Genomic DNA, 17,225 nt, shown 5'->3' on the forward strand with positions numbered 1-17,225 from the left:
CTTATGTTGATAAGGATTGTAGTGCAATGTTCAATTGTGTTTATCAATTGAAACATTCTCATTCAACGCAGCACCATTTTTAAGGAAATGGCAGTTACTCAGGAAATAATTAAGAAACACTTTGTAAGAATAACACCGGCTAACTGCCAATCCAATACTGATTAAGATCTATTGTGACGTCAGGATGTCACAGAAAGTGACAGAAATAACGCCAACTGCCAACCAAAGCTTTAGTTGTTAATTTAAAAAAAATAATAACTTTTTGTCATATTTACTAAAACTACACAGTAGTTCATGCGACAGATAATTTGTAAAATAAAAAAATCATGTTCCTCCTCCTCCTTTTGGTGCTTTCTATTAGCACTGCAAGGACTACTGTCACACTGTTGACCTAGGCAGCACTGATCAATCATGAATCAAGATGCTGTTACTGCATTACCTGTTTCTCACCTCAAATGAGACAAAGTTGGTGTACTGTTAAGCTGAAAAATGAGAAAGTTTGTGAGCCAGTCAAGTTAAAAAAAAACAAGCCAAAACCAAACATTGCCCACTGGCTGGAGCAAACTCTCTCATTGTACACCTAAACAGTACCCTCAAATATTTTTCTGAGAACATTTGAGGGAAATCTGGCTTTAGTTGAAGGTTGTCATAGTTGAATTAAAGGAGCAAGGATGTCAGCAAAATGAACTCCTCTATGTAGGAGAAGGGGTTCCACTAGAACCCCTGAGAACAGCCAGAGTTAGACACCTGATCCTGTCTATGAGGATGACAAAAAGGATCAGAGAGAGGCTGTAGCCGTCTTACATCAGATCTCACTTCATAAGACTCTGACACAGAGCTCTAAAGTATCACGCTGCACTCTGCTGACTCAATACTAAACTGCACATGAGCACAATTCACTGTTAAATCTCATAACACACTCCTCTCTCTGTTGGTGTGCAGCATTTGCAAACAAATTTACTGTATCTTTAAGAGAAAAAGAACACAGCAGGGTCCCTTTTATCTTTATTTCCCTCTCTCCATCCAGGTTTATCCACCCTGCAGGTTTTTCTCCTGAACACACCATCAGCATCGCCTTCCGCGTGTTGCAGGAAACACCCAGGGAACCCTTCGCCCTCTGGCAGCTCACTGACAACGACTTCCAGCCCAAGATGGGAGTGGTGCTCGACCGTGCGTTTCTGCGTCCCTTCATCTTTTTAGTCTCACTTTCTTTCATGAGATCTTATTTTGACATCAGGGCCCAAAGATCATTGGTTCCTAACCTTGAATTCCTGACCCCCACTAGGGGTCACCAAAGCTTCATGGGGGGGGGGGGGTTCCAACGTAGTCATGATTTTAAAGGGTGTGTGTGTGTGTGTGTGTGTGTGTGTGTGTGTGTGTGTGTGTTTATGTGGTATATATATTAGTGTATATCTTCCTCTGTTTTTGTGCATTCTACAGCTACTACCAAGCATCTGGTGTACTTCAGTCTGGACTACAGGGGAGAAGTACAAGAGCTGACCTTTGACCAGTCGCAGGTCCACAGACTGTTCTACGGCAGCTTTCACAAGGTGAAAATATATACACAGAGCAAGACAGTTCAGCATCAATGTCATTTATCAAAAGATGACACTGATGTCACGTCTTTGAATCCGGTTAAATCATCTTCCCTTCTTTCTGTCTAGCTACCTCGGTTACCTCGTCACCTTTTGTGTACTCTATTATTAAAACAAAACCTCAAAACATATGATAAAGACCAACTGTAATGACAAGGCACTAAATGGAGAGATGGGAGGCAAAGAAACCATCACAGGAATTATTGTAGTTTGGCTGATTTAGCCCACTTGACTGAGTGAAATCTGACTACATGGTTTTAATATGTGAAAATCATCAGGGGTTTCGTTACATTTTTTTTATCCCTTGTGGTTTGAGTTGATCAGTCCTCTGTCTTCTGCCTCCTGTGATTGGCAGGTTCACCTGTCTGTCAGCCAGGTGAGTGTGTCCCTGTCTGTGGACTGCCAGCGTGTGGGAGAGAGGCCGGCCCGCCCTCTAGGCAACCTGCCAACCGACGGCTTTGAGATGCTGGGAAAACTGGTCAAGACCAGAGGACCCAACAGTGGATCTGCACCGGTACCCTCTGTTCTGTCCTGTTCTGCTCTCCTTTTCTATTCTATTATATTCTATTATATTCTCTTCGATTCTATATGATTCTATTTTATTTGATTCAATTTTGTATTTAATCCTGGACAACTCTGCAACTCAATTACATACCCTTAACATATCTTTCTAAAAGCCCAACTAGGGACATGAGTTGGAAACTAGCGATATTTATAATCTCTATATGTGACACACCAGTTAATACAGCTTGTTTGTAACAGACTTAAGTTTTGACTTTGTTTGTCCTTTGCTCAACCTATTTCCCGTGTTCTTCATTGTCTCCAGTTCCAGCTGCAGTCCTTTGAGATCGTGTGTAACACCACTTGGGCTTTAGATGATACCTGCTGTGAACTGCCTGGAGTGGTCAGTCTCTTACTGTTTGTATTTAGCATTTGTTTAGCTCTATCATGGTATGGGCATACTGTGAGTTGATGCTGTGTTTGAACCAATATATGAAATACAATGAGCTGAATGCCTTGTACTTTAAACGTTTCCATTGCTAGTATTTGGCAGCCCATCGTGGAATAAAAATGAAAAAAAATGAGACTGGCTGTGCTCAAAATAGCATACCAGCACACTGTTCATATCAAATATGATGTAAAACTGAGTATGTTGTGCATTCTAGCTGCACAGTATCTGGATGTTGTTAATCAGGCAAAGTGAAAGTCAAATTTAACTGTTCACTCTGCTGGGTCTAAAAGTTTGCTTTCACTCGCAGCAGCTGCTCCTCTCATCCATCGATCTGATCTGATCAGCTCTGAACTGATCGACCATCCACCCTGCGAGACACACACAGGCATTTAAAAGAACTGGAAAAGCATACTTTAACTTAAAATATCAAATCATTTTTATGTGCCTTAAAATAATACTGAAAAATATTACATCATGTCGAAGAATTAATGTAGGTTATTATAGTTGTGATTAACAATTTTAACTCAACAATAGCTTGGACTGGTAAGATCATGATCTATACAGTCATGTGATACTGTCATGCTGCTTGAGTATACTTAAGTGTGTACGGTGTATTTAACTGTTAATCTATTACACAGTGTACAATACATACTGATATGATATGTTGTATACAGTATATTTATATGTGATTTTGTGCATAGCCACTGTCTGAAATTTAAATATTTTAAACTGATTATATCTTTGGAAACTTTTACATAAGTATCATAATATCATAACATAAATATTAGCCTTTCACACAAACATGCAGCTTTCATCACTGTTTTTCCAGTGCTTATTCAATAATGAGGAATACTTTGTGAGAGCTTAGTTACTTTTGGCTTAAAGAGCTGACTTAATGTCTGTTAATCTGTGTGTCAGCGAGATGAGGAGGGCTGCCCTGCCCAGCCGTACACCTGCACCTGTTCCTCCGACATCCCCGGAGCTCCCGGTTCCCCTGGACCAATAGTATGTTACCATGAGATCTCAGTTAGATCTGCAATATCAGCTGAGTCATATTTTGTGATACAGATGTTTGACAACACACTTTTTCTTTTCTCCAGGGAAAACCAGGTCCTCGTGGTGAGAAAGGCGACAAGGGGGAACATGGCCAAAAGGTGAGCTACAGGGCACCAAAACTGGCAGGCCATTTACACATTAAAGTGTATGTTAAGGTGCATGTTTGAGTTAAACGTAAGCCTTGGAGCTCCAACTTTATGTCCTCAAGTTCATTTATCTGTGTTTCAGGGGGAGGTGGGTCCTCCAGGAAAGCCTGGATTAGAGGGAGGTCTTGGACCCCTGGGCAACACCGGACCCCGAGGCATTGCTGTGCAGGGTAAAGTGGTGGGTAACAGTCTTAGCTTTAGATATGTCTTTGTGTATAGTGTTAGTAACCATGGGATGCAAATTGTTAAACTGGACTCATGAATCTAGTATGTTGTCTAAAATGTGCTTATTTTCTGTGTTCTCATTTTTCCATCAAGGGTCCACCTGGTGCAAGAGGGGAAAAGGGGGATCCTGGGCGGCCAGGAGGCCAGGTGAGTCTGAACTGAAATAGTGGAGTCACCAAAATACAAAAAATAGAAAACACTTCAAGTCTTCTTCTTTGAGTTGTTTCCCTTAAACTCATTCATCTGCCTCTCATTGCACTCGCTCTAACCTTGCTGTGTTCTTTCTCTGAAGGGTTTACCAGGACCTCCAGGTCCAAAAGGAGAGGAGGGGCCTCCAGGCCCCAAGGTGAGCTGCTTGATCTTTAGCCAATACAGATCAGCAAACACCAGCAGTTCTTCATACAGCTGAGCTAAAGCACTGATCCTCCTTCTCTTCCTTTGTGTTTGTCCTCATCTCTCTGACATGTGATTCACAGGGCATGAGGGGGCCTGAAGGGAACATAGGTGGACCCGGCATTACAGGACCCAGGGTAAGACTGGATATCATTTTAGAGCTACTGTGTGCAGAATTTGAGAAAGTGACAAAACTTCTGCTGTGGATGTTTGTTGCTGTCAGAGAATAAATCCAAGAGTCCACCCTCTGGACTTCAGTCATACGTACTGTGACGTGTCCTCTGTCATCGCGTTCAGTCTGCGAGAGCAGAGACTGCAGGCCACTAATAGGCACGCCTGCAGTCTGTGTCACTCGTTGCCATGGAAAACAACTACAGTCATGTACATGGTAATCGCTGCTGTCATATTCTGTCTGCTTATCTGTCCCTGCAGATAACGAGATAGAAATCTCATGTATCGACTTTTTTATGACTGAACAAAATGATATTCAAACTTTTCTATACAACATATAGACTACACATATTTTTTATGATGTAGTTATATTATTCAAGTAACATTTTAATGAAGTCATTTATTATAAGATTGTTTTGTTTTTTCTAGTCTGCATTTGGAAAAGTATGAGTGTCATGTCCACATTGCTATGAATTGCAGATAGTTAAGTCTAGTGAAGTGTGCACCCTGAGACTCTCTGTAAATCTCCAGAAAGTCAGCTTGAGGCCTCTTGTGGGACAGATGAATTGTGGATTTGGACCTCAGCACTCAAAGACTTCCCGTGTGCACGCCAGCAAAGTTTGCGAGTCTACAATTGCAGTGAAGTCCAGAGATTTGGATTTAGCCCTTGAGTTTTTGGTGACCCATTACCTTCTGTCATGTGCCACCATCAGAGCAAAATGTACTTTTACTTACACAGAAGATTCAGTTTAATGGACTGATATAGATTCACTCTACTGAGAATGAACTCACTCCGTTTGGACACATTTATAGCTTTTCTCTAGCACCACCCTCAGGCCAATATGTGAACTGTTTCTACAATAAGATCCAGAAAGTTATCTGAGGACGTTATGCACATAGATAGCATGTCGAGCACCATGCACTTTGATTTAATTCACACAGACCCAACAGTCTCCCCATGAGCAAAAGCACATGGAAAATCTGCCTTTTAACTGGCAGAAACTTGAGACAGAATCAGGCTTTAGGTGGGCGGCTTTGAGCTGTGTAAAATGTAACGAAATTTAGTTAGTATTCCCTCAGTGTTCATTGTTCAGGTGTTTTTTCAGTGAGCAGAGATCTGTAGAGATCTCTTCCAAAACAAACAGACCAGCTGTTTTAAACCAGTAAAAACACTGTACAAAGACATTTTATGTTACAGTCAGTGTTTCTCCAACACTGCTTTTGGCTAATAGGCTTCTAACTACAGTGGCTGAAAAAAAAACATGATTGCTCCTATGTAGAGTCAGTGTTTGTTTTCTTTTTCTTGTTACATTAATGTAAAAACATGGCTAAACAAGTTCTGACTTGTGAAGTCTACATTATGACCTGCAGTTAGAAAATAGCAAAGATTCCCCTTTTCTGAGCTGTTGAGTTTCCATGTGTCTGCACTGAATGCATTGCTGCAGAAGTCATTATTTCATGGGTGTATGTTATTATGTTATCAATGAGCCACTAACCTTAGACGACTTTCTGTCACTATTAAGTGATGGACAATAAAGATATTCGAAATCTTTATCGACATTTACATTAATTTATATTTTACAGGGGTTCCAAGGAATGCCAGGACACCCAGGGCCTGCAGGGGAAAGGGGCTTCGCAGGACCTGTGGGTCCTACGGTAAGATGAGAGGGACAGAAAGTGCCATTAACCATATCTGTCTTCACATTTAGTGATGTATTGGACATGGTATTCACAGTGAACATAATTGTCAATCAACACTATATTTCCACAAACGTAGTAAATGTTTGACCTTGTCAGCTGGTTGAAAAACTGTGAAGTGGGAAAGAATGCAAAACATAAATGTTGAGTTGAGTTTTTAGTTTTGTAGAATTTTATGAATGTTTGTACGAGTGTGCCTTCACCAATGCAGTGACCAAAATATTATGGAGCAACAGTGCACTGAGCTCTTGACCTGCTCTTAGTGGGCCTGGAGCCAAGCCCTCTTAATGCAGAAATCCAAAAATCCAAAAACAAAAGGTCTGTGTGTGTTATCAGATGTTGTCTTTCTGTTTGTCACACACACACACACACACACACACACACACACACACACAGCAGCATGTTGTGGGTGACTCAGTGTATGAGGAGAGTGTTAAAGGTGAAGAGATGTAGAGATGTAGTGTAGAGGGAGCAGGAAAATGAGGCCGTGTTGTTGGTTACTTATTTACTTATCTCGATGGTCATGTGTCTGTTGCTTTACAGGGTCTGCCGGGGGGTAAAGGGGAACGAGGAGAGAAGGTGGGTTATAGCTTTATATTAATTTCTTATTGTGGCACAAATATTATTTCAAAATAGTAATAAAATAGAAGTACCATTTCAAAATAATACATTGTCTGTTGTTGAAACGGTGGCTGGTGCTGATGTTTAACAGGGGGAGCCTCAGTCTATGGCCATGATCTACCAACTGGTGACGCAGGCCTGTGAGCAGCTAGTACACAGTGAGTGCTCCGTTAGCAAGCATGACAAATAAACTGGGACCTTTACAGTGATGATATCTGCATATTTACCCACACATTATAACATCGAAAACATCTCCAGATGCAAACATATTCTCATACTTTGTGTTGTGTGTGTTTTTCAGAGGAAGTTTTGAAGCTCGACATGTTTATTAACGAGATAAGTCGTAAGCCAGCTCCTATTGAGGAGCCGGTGGGGCCCCCCGGGGAGCCTGGTATACCAGGACCCAAGGGCCCCCCAGGCGGCAGGGGCACCCAAGGGCAAGTCGGCTCAAGGGGGAGACCTGGCAGGCCTGGATATCCAGGAGAGCAGGGTGAGAGTCCATTGTGTAGATTCTTGAGAGGTTTAACCCTTTGAAACCTGAGCATGTTGATTTCTTTCAAAAACATGGGAAGAGGGCATGAGGCAACCTTACCAGAAAAATGGTCCAGTATTAGAAAGAAATGAATATATATGAATTTATACATATGTGTATATATACACACACATATATATATATATATATATATATATATATATATATATATATATATATATATATATATATATATATATATACTATAAATGTACATAATTTTAACAAAGACAACTAGAAATAAATATAGTTGTGCACGTTTTCCCTGTTGTTTTTGTTTTTATTTTTGTTTTGATGATGTCTAATAATCCCCCCCAGCTAATTTTCAGATATTTTCCATGTCACCTTTTACTTATTTTATCGCATTTTATGGGACATTTCTTGCCAAGTTGCTGGTTATGTTTTTTTCTGTGTTTTTGAAAGAAATCAAACCAAATTTTTTGGGTGTCAAAGGTTTCAAAGCTTGTGAAAGGCATCTGAAATCAAATCAGGAAAACTGATGTCGATCCAGGTGTTAAAGGGTTAATGACAACAATCCAAGCACCAGAATTTGTCACCGCTCTATGATTTTTAGGCTTCAGTGTGATAATATAAAGTTTTGGCTCGACAGGAAGAAGAGGTATGCCAGGGGGCAAAGGTGATGCAGGGACCAACGTACAGGGGCCCACAGGGGTCAAAGGATTTGCAGGTACCTCTCTTTGAGTCACGTGTTTCATAAATCACAGTAAAATAATCCATACATTTGGTTTTGATGTGTGTGTTGTGTATTATGTGTGTGTCTGCAGGTCCTCCAGGTGAGTCCAAGCTGGGAGTCCCAGGTTCCAAAGGAGATGATGGTAAGCCAGGACCCCCAGGGATCCCCGGACCTCCCGGACAGCCAGGCGAGGTGGGACCCCCGGGTGTGTGTGACAGCAGTGGAGGCTGCCACAGACTTCCCCCACAAACAGGTGAGCGACCAGGAAAAGTCCACCAGCTCACGTGACACACAGCCTGAACATATGATCCAGGTTCACACTGAGCCCGGCAGCCTTAAGTGAAGTGATGAAATAAAAAAAAAAAAGATGCAATTTGAGTAACAGGTGAAAGATGTTATCTATGGGGAAAGTGGAGAGTGTGTGCAGCAGAAGCAAGAAAAAAATATTTTGTTGTGAAAATATCGTAATTCTTTAACAGTGAATAATTTCATAATTTCACAAGTCTTTTCATATTTACATAATTACTCAACAGCTACCTCACACATCTTAGACAGCCCATTCTGTGCATTTTCTAAAACAAAGCATACACTAACATTTACTATTGCTTTTTCTACTGTAAAGGGAGCCAAATTATTATTTTCATCTGCAGATTTTGTTTGGGTTTGATAATTACAAATCCAGCAAAAACTATGGCTGTCAACAAATACATTAAGTTTGATTTTAAAATTATTGTTATTAATTGTAGAACAATAAACTAAAAAAACAGTCATTAGATTATGGAAAAAGTAGCACTACCACTGCACTGAAAACATACTCTTTCATTTAAACCAGGATTAGTATTACTTTTTTTAACTTTCTTTTTCTCTTTTTTTCACAAATTTTCAGGTAATTTTCTTGTATTTTTTCTCATTTCTTGCTATTATTGGGTCATTTCTTCTGTCGTTGCTTATTGTCTTCTTTCCATGTGTATGAAAGAAATTTAATCAGAGCGGTCGGAAACTTGCATGTTGGCATAACCCTGTGTTTACTTACCAACATGGTGTGAAAGGTGCTCTGTCACGTTGACTTATTTATGTGTTTTTTTCATCCAGATGACCCTTATTACGGCTACCAGCCTTAAGTGGATATCAACAAGCAGATGTTAAAGAAGACTGATGTCTGTTTGAAATGACTCTGGTTCCTTTGGAGCTGAACGACAGACTGGAAATGGAGCTGAAAAAGCACCGCTGAAGAGGTTTGGTGTGTTGAACGTGCCACTGACTGATGCAGAAGCTTTATCATGTGTGAGGAAAGGAGGCAAATACGGGAAGGATCTCTCTCTGTCCTCTTGTCTTTGACAGAAGAAAAATGGCAGAGGAATAAACTAAGAATCAGTAGAAAGCTTGCTCATTTAGAATCCTTATGAACAGAAAAGTAGCGTCTTAAAGGACAATATTTTCTCATTGGGATCAGTCAGGTGCTGTCTTATACACCATAATCGCACTGAAACCTTTTTATCACTATGTTTATGTATTCATGCACTGTATCAATGCCAAGTAGTTTAGCTATCTGTGTTACATTTCTACCTTTTTTCATTTGCCATTCTAACCTTAACTGCCTCAAGGATAATGAAAAAGCATAATCCATGGTGTGAAAGCTTGTTTTTGTTCCATGGTAGAAATGATACTGTGAGAGTGTTGGTTGTTATGTGTATGATATTTTGTATAATGTTTATTTTATTTACTGTATACAGTCATTTGTGTATGATATTTTATAATGTACCTGTTTGTAATGAAAAGTCAAGTTTACATGTTCTGGCTTTAATGGGGTCTGGGTTATAAACATTTAATGATGCGCGTGTGTGTGTGTGTGTGTGTGTGTGTGTGTGTGTGTGTGTGTGTGTGTGTGTGTGTGCGTGCGTGCGTGAGTGAGTGAGTGTGAGTGAGTGAGAGACAAGAGTGTCAAAGGGATGTTTGTTTTTATATATATCTATATATATATCTTGTTAATAAATTCCATTAATAAGTGTTTAATGAAGTGTGTTTTTTCTATTATAAGGAGTTACAGGATAGTTAAGTGTGGTGAATAGATTCCTGCAGGAGGACTGTGACAGCAGTCTGCCAAAGTGTCTCTAACCTCCCTGCAGAAAATAGAATTATTTATTTTCTCCCAAGAAATAATAAATCAACCAGCAGGGACTAATTATGATATAGAAATAATGTCATATTTCTTTGCCGGAACTGCGGAGGAGAAAAGTGTTTCCAGTGGTGTCTATTTTGAAGAGCACACTGGAAGTTCCAACCTGTAAAGTCAGACTTCACAATTGTTAAAGTGGTTAAAATAGCCCAAGCAGTGCACTCTCTTTCCGGTTTGGACAAAATTTATTTTTCAAAATAAAAACAACCATGTTGACTTGCTTTCCTGAATTGCAGCCTATGCAAAAATATATGGTGTATGATAATTTTTAGATAACATTCATAATAAAGTTAGTTGTTAATAAGTTGTAACGAGCTTGTGAGTAAAGCATTGACTAATGGTTTCTATTGTCATGGTTGTGAAGTCACACTATGTCAATATGCTGTACACCATGGCTTTGTCCTTGGGCCACTTTTGCAAAATGACTAGAGGCCAGGGGACCAGTTGCAAATGCCCATAATAGGTATGGCGTACACAGGGGCATTTTTAGGATTTGAGGATATCTTGGTTCCTCCCCTGGCACATTTCTTGATAAAAAAACGCTCCAGTTAGAAGTTGTTGTTGTTGTTGTTGTTGTTGTTGTTGTTGTTGTTGTTGTTTTTATGTAGTTGGACATCAAATTTATTAAAATAAAAACAATCCCATGTGAATCAATTTATTTTCATTGTGATTTAGTCTGCTTGCAAATAGTTGACTATCACTGTTTTTCAGATGCTACTAATTCCACATTGTAAAAAATATTCCACTACATGTAAATATACTATATTAAAAGTAATAAAAGTATTAGCATAATTGACTATAAGTATCAAAAGGAAAATGTACTCACTGTGTGGTAAAATTATCCCTGTCAGTGTTTTATTATACCTACATAAACATACATACCAACACCGCCATACACTGTGTTAAAATTCTATTGAAATGTAATGCTAATATTTGAGAAGATAACCTGAGTTTGCTGTGATATGTTTATATTTTCCATTATTTTATCCTGATTTTTCAGTAGAGCTGATGTAAGGTACACCATGAGTTATTCCAACTCAGTTTTATTTTTGAAAATCCAACCGGATGCCTTTGGGCGCTGTCTTTTTCTAACTTTACGCGGTGCGGCTAAGGTAGACTCACGTCGCCATGGCAAGCCGAAAAACTTCGCCCTCAAACCGGGACAGTGGGGACAAATACTCAGTACTGTTACCCACCTACAACGAGAGGGAAAACCTGCCTCTGATAGTTTGGCTTTTGGTGAAATATTTCGGGGAAAGGTGAGTTCCGGGGACACAGAAAGCTACTCGGCTAATGCTAGCTATCAGTACTGCTGTGGGGATGTAAGCTAAAGCCTGTCAGTGATGAGCTGTCACTAAACCAATAGGAGAAATGTTAGCTCTGTTCGCTGCTCTTAACGCTAATTTTAAATATTTGTTGTGGTTTCAGTAGAAACTTAATGTTTTTAAGGATATTTGCTAGCTTGCTGTAGCTCACGTATGTTGCGCTTTATATACTTGTCAACTTTGTGTGTGTGTGTGTGTGTGTGTGTGTGTGCGCGCGCGCGCGTGCACCCAATCAAATTAAAACCTGTGGTTTTACAGTGGTTTTAACTACGAGATAATTGTCATTGACGACGGAAGCCCAGATGGGACACTGGAGGTGGCAGAGCAGCTGCAGAAAATATACGGAGAGGACAAGATAGTAAGTGAGCAGAACTAAACATAGCACGTATCATTATTGAGTAAAGAATAGACAGATGTGGGGTTAAGTTATTGTTATTGTTAATATTGTATAAGTCTCAGTTCATGTCCCATGCCAAAATCAAGACTGCCAAGCACCAAGTCAAGTCCTCATTCCTAAACTTGAAGTGTTCAAGTCCTTAATGAGTCATAAGGTGCCATTTACTAAATGTAATGTAAATGTACAAAAAATATCAGTGCTTTTTAAAATGTGTATTTATTTGTTTAAACATGTTGGCTGATAGTTGTTGCATCTCCGTCTGTAATTTTTGTCCCTCTCATTCTGCATACTTCATTTTGTTTTTTGTGACTACTGCACAGTTTATGTATGCAAACAAAGTTATCTTTGGTATAATTTGTTTCCACTGGCGCCCAGTAACATAACATTCGTTTTTCATGGTTCTCTCCTGGATTGCAACGTTATAACTCTTTCAGAGAACAATAACCTTCTCTGTGTCACGGTATTTTTTTAATTAATTTGAAGCACTTTGTTGTAAATAATAGTACTATATGTGTAAAAAGTCTTCCTTTTGAAAATAATTAAAATAAAGGGGAGATTCTCAGTCCAGCTGCATTTTTTCAATACGGTACATAAACAAAACTTCTCTGTATAATAATACTGAATAATTTTTTACACAACTTGCTTGGATTCTGTGTGATTGATTCAAACAGTAGGTCTGGTAAATTAAGTGTCGACTTGCTGGTAGTGAATAGCATTAACATTGATTCAGGAAATGAGGGGGAATTAACTGATTTGTGGCACACTATTGAAAAAAACATACTTTTTTATCTTTGGTCTTGGTGAAGGTATGCAGTTTTTTAAAGTTGCAAAGTCCAAGTGAAGACGTGAGTCATTGGTATTGAAGACCAAGTCGAGTTGCAAGTCTATCTGATTTTGTCAAGTAAAGTATTCAATTTCGGAATCAAGTCTGACTCGAGTCCACTCCTTTAGAGAATTGCTAAATATGTTGTAACATATTCATAGAGACATCAAATGATTTACAGTGTTTAGCTGTCTAGCCTGCTTATGTAGATGTTGTTTAGAGTCGATGAATGACTGGGATCTTTATTCGGACTCTCTCTTTTCTGTGGTTCAGCTTCTGCGACCAAGAGCGAAAAAATTAGGCCTAGGTAAGTTCACAACTGTTTGAAACTTGATGTATTTGTTCTCCTTACCTTTGAAAACCACTGATGAGCCCGTTCCCTCGCGCAGGCACTGCTTACATCCACGGCATGAAGCACGCCACAGGGAACTTCATCATCATAATGGACGCAGACCTTTCCCATCATGTGAGTGGAGCTGACGTTTCATCTGCATGTGCACACAAAGCTGATTCTAGCACTAACAATTATTTTCATTGATAAATAGTCTGCCAGTGATTTCTTTTAATTTATGGTATTAAATTGTTCATCGTCATTTGGTCGAGAAAATGTCAGAAAATAGTAAAAAATTGACAATTTCTTACAATCACAATTTCATAAAGTTGTCATCAGATTGCAAAGGCTCAACAAAGACAGCAACATATTAGGGATACCAGAGACAGTCGTAAAAGTGTAAAAACACAAAAACTTTATTGTTTGAAGCCCCAGATGGAACTTATACATAAAAATGTAGTGAAATGATTAATATATTTATCCAAGTACTTGCAGAACAATTTTCTGTCAAATGACTAATCGATCAATCAGCTAATCATTTGAGTCCTGCCTGGTTCTTTGTCAGATTCCTGCCGTGCATCAGAGGTAGAATTTGGCTCTGATCTAATCTTTTTGTCAGCTTACTCCACTCTGTCTTCCCTAAAATTTCCATTTTATGTTATTGCAATATTATGTGAAATATAACAGCTTCTGTGAGTGATTTAAAGAAACACTCTCAAAATGATAATTGTAGTTACTTTACCTGTGTTGCGTCAAATGCGTGAAGAAATCAGAGTTTGCAAACAGATATTTCGGCATAGTTTTGCTATTGATAATTGTGGATTCCTATAACTTCAATTTATCAAGAATTTCCTCTGTTTTTGGATTCTTTGTTCACTGTGGAGATGTGCAAGAAAAGCAGTTTTATTCACAAATTCAGTGTAACACAAATATATAATATACAAACAATTATTTGGGGGTGAAGTGTTCCTTTAATTTTGTCTTTGTCTTTGTCTTTCTTTTATTGCAGCCTAAATTCATCCCAGAGTTTATAGAGTAAGTGTTACTAAATGTATATTTCCTATCATGTGTTTTTAATTTTTTAACCATTTTTCAACTAATATGCACAAAATTTATTTCTGAATGTTTCAACAGTAATATTCAGCTTCTGTGCTTTGCCACAAATGGCAATTGAAGAGAAAATAGAAGAGAAATTGTACAAATATCAGAAATACATTATAGTTTAACTAGTAGCCACCCATTGTCTACGTGTGAATGTTCAGATCTAGTACCCTTGCCTACAGAATTTTTTTTTTTTTTTTTTGTCTCTGTGCTTATTTTCTACCCTTTTTTAAATTATTAACTTGCTTATTTATTTAAAATTATTATGATTTGTCTGCCGGTTAATTTTTTTAATTTATTTATAGTTATCAATTGTTTACCATTGTCTGGTCTAGAAAATGTCAGAAAATAGTAAAAAAAATCTGGCAATTTCTCACAATCACAATTTCATGATGTTGTCTTCAAATCGTTGTTTTGTCTGACAAAGTCAAAAACCTAAATATTGACATTGAAACCAGATAATGATTTAATTGTCTATATAATAATATATAATATATATATAATACATATATATAATATAGATAATACCCCCTTTTTTCTTTTTTTCCCCTACCTATTTATTTGTACATTCTGTTTTATATTTTATTTATTCTTTTTTTTTTTTAAATGAATAAAAGGTCTTCATGTTTTGTTTTTTTTGGTTGTGTATTTTGTTTTTATACGTTCACATAAACCAATAAAAAGAGAATTTCAAAAGAAAACAGAAATTGTGCAGAAATTCTCTAGTTAACACCGTTTTGTCCTGTCTGTCAGAAAGCAGAAGGAAGGTAATTATGACCTGGTGTCTGGTACTCGATACCGAGGCAACGGAGGCGTGTACGGCTGGGACCTGCGCAGGAAACTCATCAGGTAGCTGCACGTCACCAACAGCTGTCCTGCACTGACCCCGATTACAGCAGAGCAGAGGCTGAGCTTAGACTGTCCTCTCTGTCTTCTGTCTCTCCTTTGCAGTCGGGGAGCCAACTTTTTGACTCAAGTGTTGCTGAGACCCGGAGCTTCAGACCTCACAGGCAGCTTCAGGTAAGTGCTGCGACTGTTGTGAAATGAGCACCATTGAGTCCTGAATTGTTGGTGCCTGGGGATGTGTTTTGTCACACTCCTGCTGTTTCTGTCTCACTGATGTCAGGTTGTATAAGAAGGCTGTGCTGGAGAGTCTGGTGGAGCGGTGCGTGTCCAAAGGCTACGTCTTTCAGATGGAGATGATCGTCCGCGCCAGACAGCTCAACTACACAATCGGAGAAGTGAGGCCCAAATTCATTCATTCATTCATTCATTTATACATTCATGTATTTATGTGTGTTTAAGAAGGATACTTGTAGCAGTTAGTTTGCAGTCTGGGGTAGAGATGCGTGCCCAAAAGAGAAATGCAACTTCTTTTAAACATTATCAAAAACTACGGTATCAATAGGTTTTTAGGATATGGACAAACATCGCAATACTGACAAAATACTGAAAAAATCCTATTTTGATGCAAAGAAGCAAAATAAATGGCACATTAATTGGAGTATTCACAGCTGCATGTAGACGGGAGTATCAGTGGCATATATTTATAATAATAATTCATAAGCCATGTAAACTACCTGGTAGGAATATTATCTTTTTGGAATAAGAGCAAAAAAAAGAAACAGATTTTTTTGTGCATTTAAAGGCATTCACTGAAACATTTATTTCCTTAGTGAAAATGAGGGAAAAGGACAATTAAACTGCCAGTTTCAAGTTTGTACGGCCAAATCTAGCTCAGAAAGATCTGGTATGATGGTGACTTGATGGAAAAATCAGATAAATCACACTTTTTTTTGTTTTCAAAACTAAAAAAAAATAAATGTTTCACAAATTTGAATCTTGGCTATAGAAACTGCACGAAGGCTTTAACTCAATAAAGCATATCAAATAAAATAAGTGGTGCAAAAGCAGAGAATCTGGAAAGAAATGTCATTAAGTTTAACTTGAATTAACCCTTAACTGCTGAATTTGGAAGCCAGTTTTGCGACTCTGCATCTGTGACTTTGGATGTGAACTGAAAAATAATCTTCTTCTTCTTCTTCTTCTTCTTCTTCTTTCCCTTCTTTCCCTTATTCTTCTCCTTCTCCTTCTTCTCCACCTTCAAAACATCAGGTACCCATTTCCTTTGTTGATCGAGTTTATGGAGAGTCCAAACTCGGAGGGAACGAGATTGTGTCATTCGCTAAAGGACTGATCACACTCTTCGCCACGACATGATTAGTGATGTAATCGGTTTGGACACAGCCCTGTAGAGAGTTCTGTTGGCCCGTGAAGTTGCTGTCTTTATAAGAGTAGTATCAGAATTTTAATGGCGTATTAATCTCCTGCCGGTGGTCAGACAGTGACATGACGGCAAATGACAAAGGAGACGTCTCACTCTCCCGCAGTAAATATAAAATAATTCCTTGTCAAGTTATCTGGAATACTGACGGAACACAGTGCTTTACATTCCCATCATCCTCTTCACTTAGTTTGGAAAAAAGCACACTGTCTCACCATTCCCAGTCCAGACAGCTGGTTGTCAGAGTACACATTTAAAGGCCACACCTGTAATCATTTGTACAAAATTAAACAGTTTGTATTGTTGGTTCTGTTTCTTTGTGTTTGTGATCTTTTTATGAAATCAGGCAAAATGTCATGGGTTACAGACAGGTGCTCGCATGCAGTGAGCCAAAAACAAAGAAATTATCAACAACAAAAAAAAGCAAGAATTACACAAAAAAAACCAAACAAACAAAGTGCAAGAAAATTACCTGAAAATTAGTAAAAATTTTTAAAAAAGAAAATGGATTGATTTACAAAAAATTAATTAAATTGGCCTTAAAAAAGTGCTTAAAAATTATCATAATTGTGTAACATATTTTTAAATATTTAATAATAGGAATTAGTTATAAAATATAGTTTTCCCTGGCTTTTTTTCCTCTTTTCCCTTAATATTTTCCCTTAGCTTTTTTTTTTTAATGTACTAATTTCCTGGAATTCGTGG

The 17,225-nt window shown here is 38.3% G+C and overlaps 2 protein-coding genes across 2 annotated transcripts in view; both read left to right on the plus strand.

The window, feature by feature from the left end:
- col20a1 (collagen type XX alpha 1 chain) overlaps positions 1–10,096 on the plus strand; it is a 43,250-nt gene extending 33,154 nt beyond the window's left edge. The window contains exons 26-42 of the mRNA XM_042491700.2: positions 1,028–1,170; positions 1,441–1,550; positions 1,951–2,109; positions 2,422–2,499; positions 3,466–3,552; positions 3,648–3,701; positions 3,832–3,927; positions 4,068–4,121; positions 4,267–4,320; positions 4,451–4,504; positions 6,123–6,194; positions 6,780–6,815; positions 6,949–7,015; positions 7,159–7,347; positions 8,000–8,077; positions 8,175–8,336; positions 9,176–10,096. Coding sequence (XP_042347634.1) covers positions 1,028–1,170; positions 1,441–1,550; positions 1,951–2,109; positions 2,422–2,499; positions 3,466–3,552; positions 3,648–3,701; positions 3,832–3,927; positions 4,068–4,121; positions 4,267–4,320; positions 4,451–4,504; positions 6,123–6,194; positions 6,780–6,815; positions 6,949–7,015; positions 7,159–7,347; positions 8,000–8,077; positions 8,175–8,336; positions 9,176–9,204 — 1,522 coding nt within the window. The 3' untranslated portion in view covers positions 9,205–10,096. The remainder of the gene's footprint in view (positions 1–1,027; positions 1,171–1,440; positions 1,551–1,950; positions 2,110–2,421; positions 2,500–3,465; positions 3,553–3,647; positions 3,702–3,831; positions 3,928–4,067; positions 4,122–4,266; positions 4,321–4,450; positions 4,505–6,122; positions 6,195–6,779; positions 6,816–6,948; positions 7,016–7,158; positions 7,348–7,999; positions 8,078–8,174; positions 8,337–9,175) is intronic.
- A 1,240-nt stretch (positions 10,097–11,336) lies between these two features.
- On the plus strand, positions 11,337–16,825 carry dpm1 (dolichyl-phosphate mannosyltransferase subunit 1, catalytic). Its single transcript, XM_088082586.1, has 9 exons — positions 11,337–11,518; positions 11,843–11,942; positions 13,078–13,111; positions 13,194–13,270; positions 14,145–14,170; positions 14,990–15,085; positions 15,188–15,256; positions 15,363–15,477; positions 16,352–16,825. The coding sequence occupies exons 1-9, from the start codon at positions 11,388–11,390 to the stop codon at positions 16,454–16,456; spliced, it is 753 nt and encodes a 250-aa protein (XP_087938712.1). The 5' UTR covers positions 11,337–11,387; the 3' UTR covers positions 16,457–16,825.
- Positions 16,826–17,225: the final 400 nt, after the last annotated feature.

The sequence above is a fragment of the Plectropomus leopardus genome, chromosome 9 (genome assembly GCF_026936395.1).
Source record: "Plectropomus leopardus strain MGB_pleo_1.0 chromosome 9, ASM2693639v1, whole genome shotgun sequence".
In the NCBI taxonomy this organism is placed as follows: domain Eukaryota; kingdom Metazoa; phylum Chordata; class Actinopteri; order Perciformes; family Serranidae; genus Plectropomus; species Plectropomus leopardus.

What these genes read in the sequence shown, in the direction of transcription:
- dpm1 (XM_088082586.1), top strand. Translation starts at nt 11,388, where the DNA reads ATGGCAAGCCGAAAAACTTCGCCCTCAAACCGGGACAGTGGGGACAAA. An exon ending in GTGAAATATTTCGGGGAAAG is followed by an intron (nt 11,519 to 11,842) that starts GTGAGTTCCGGG and finishes GTGGTTTTACAG; the next exon opens with TGGTTTTAACTACGAGATAA. An exon ending in TTCATCCCAGAGTTTATAGA is followed by an intron (nt 14,171 to 14,989) that starts GTAAGTGTTACT and finishes CCTGTCTGTCAG; the next exon opens with AAAGCAGAAGGAAGGTAATT.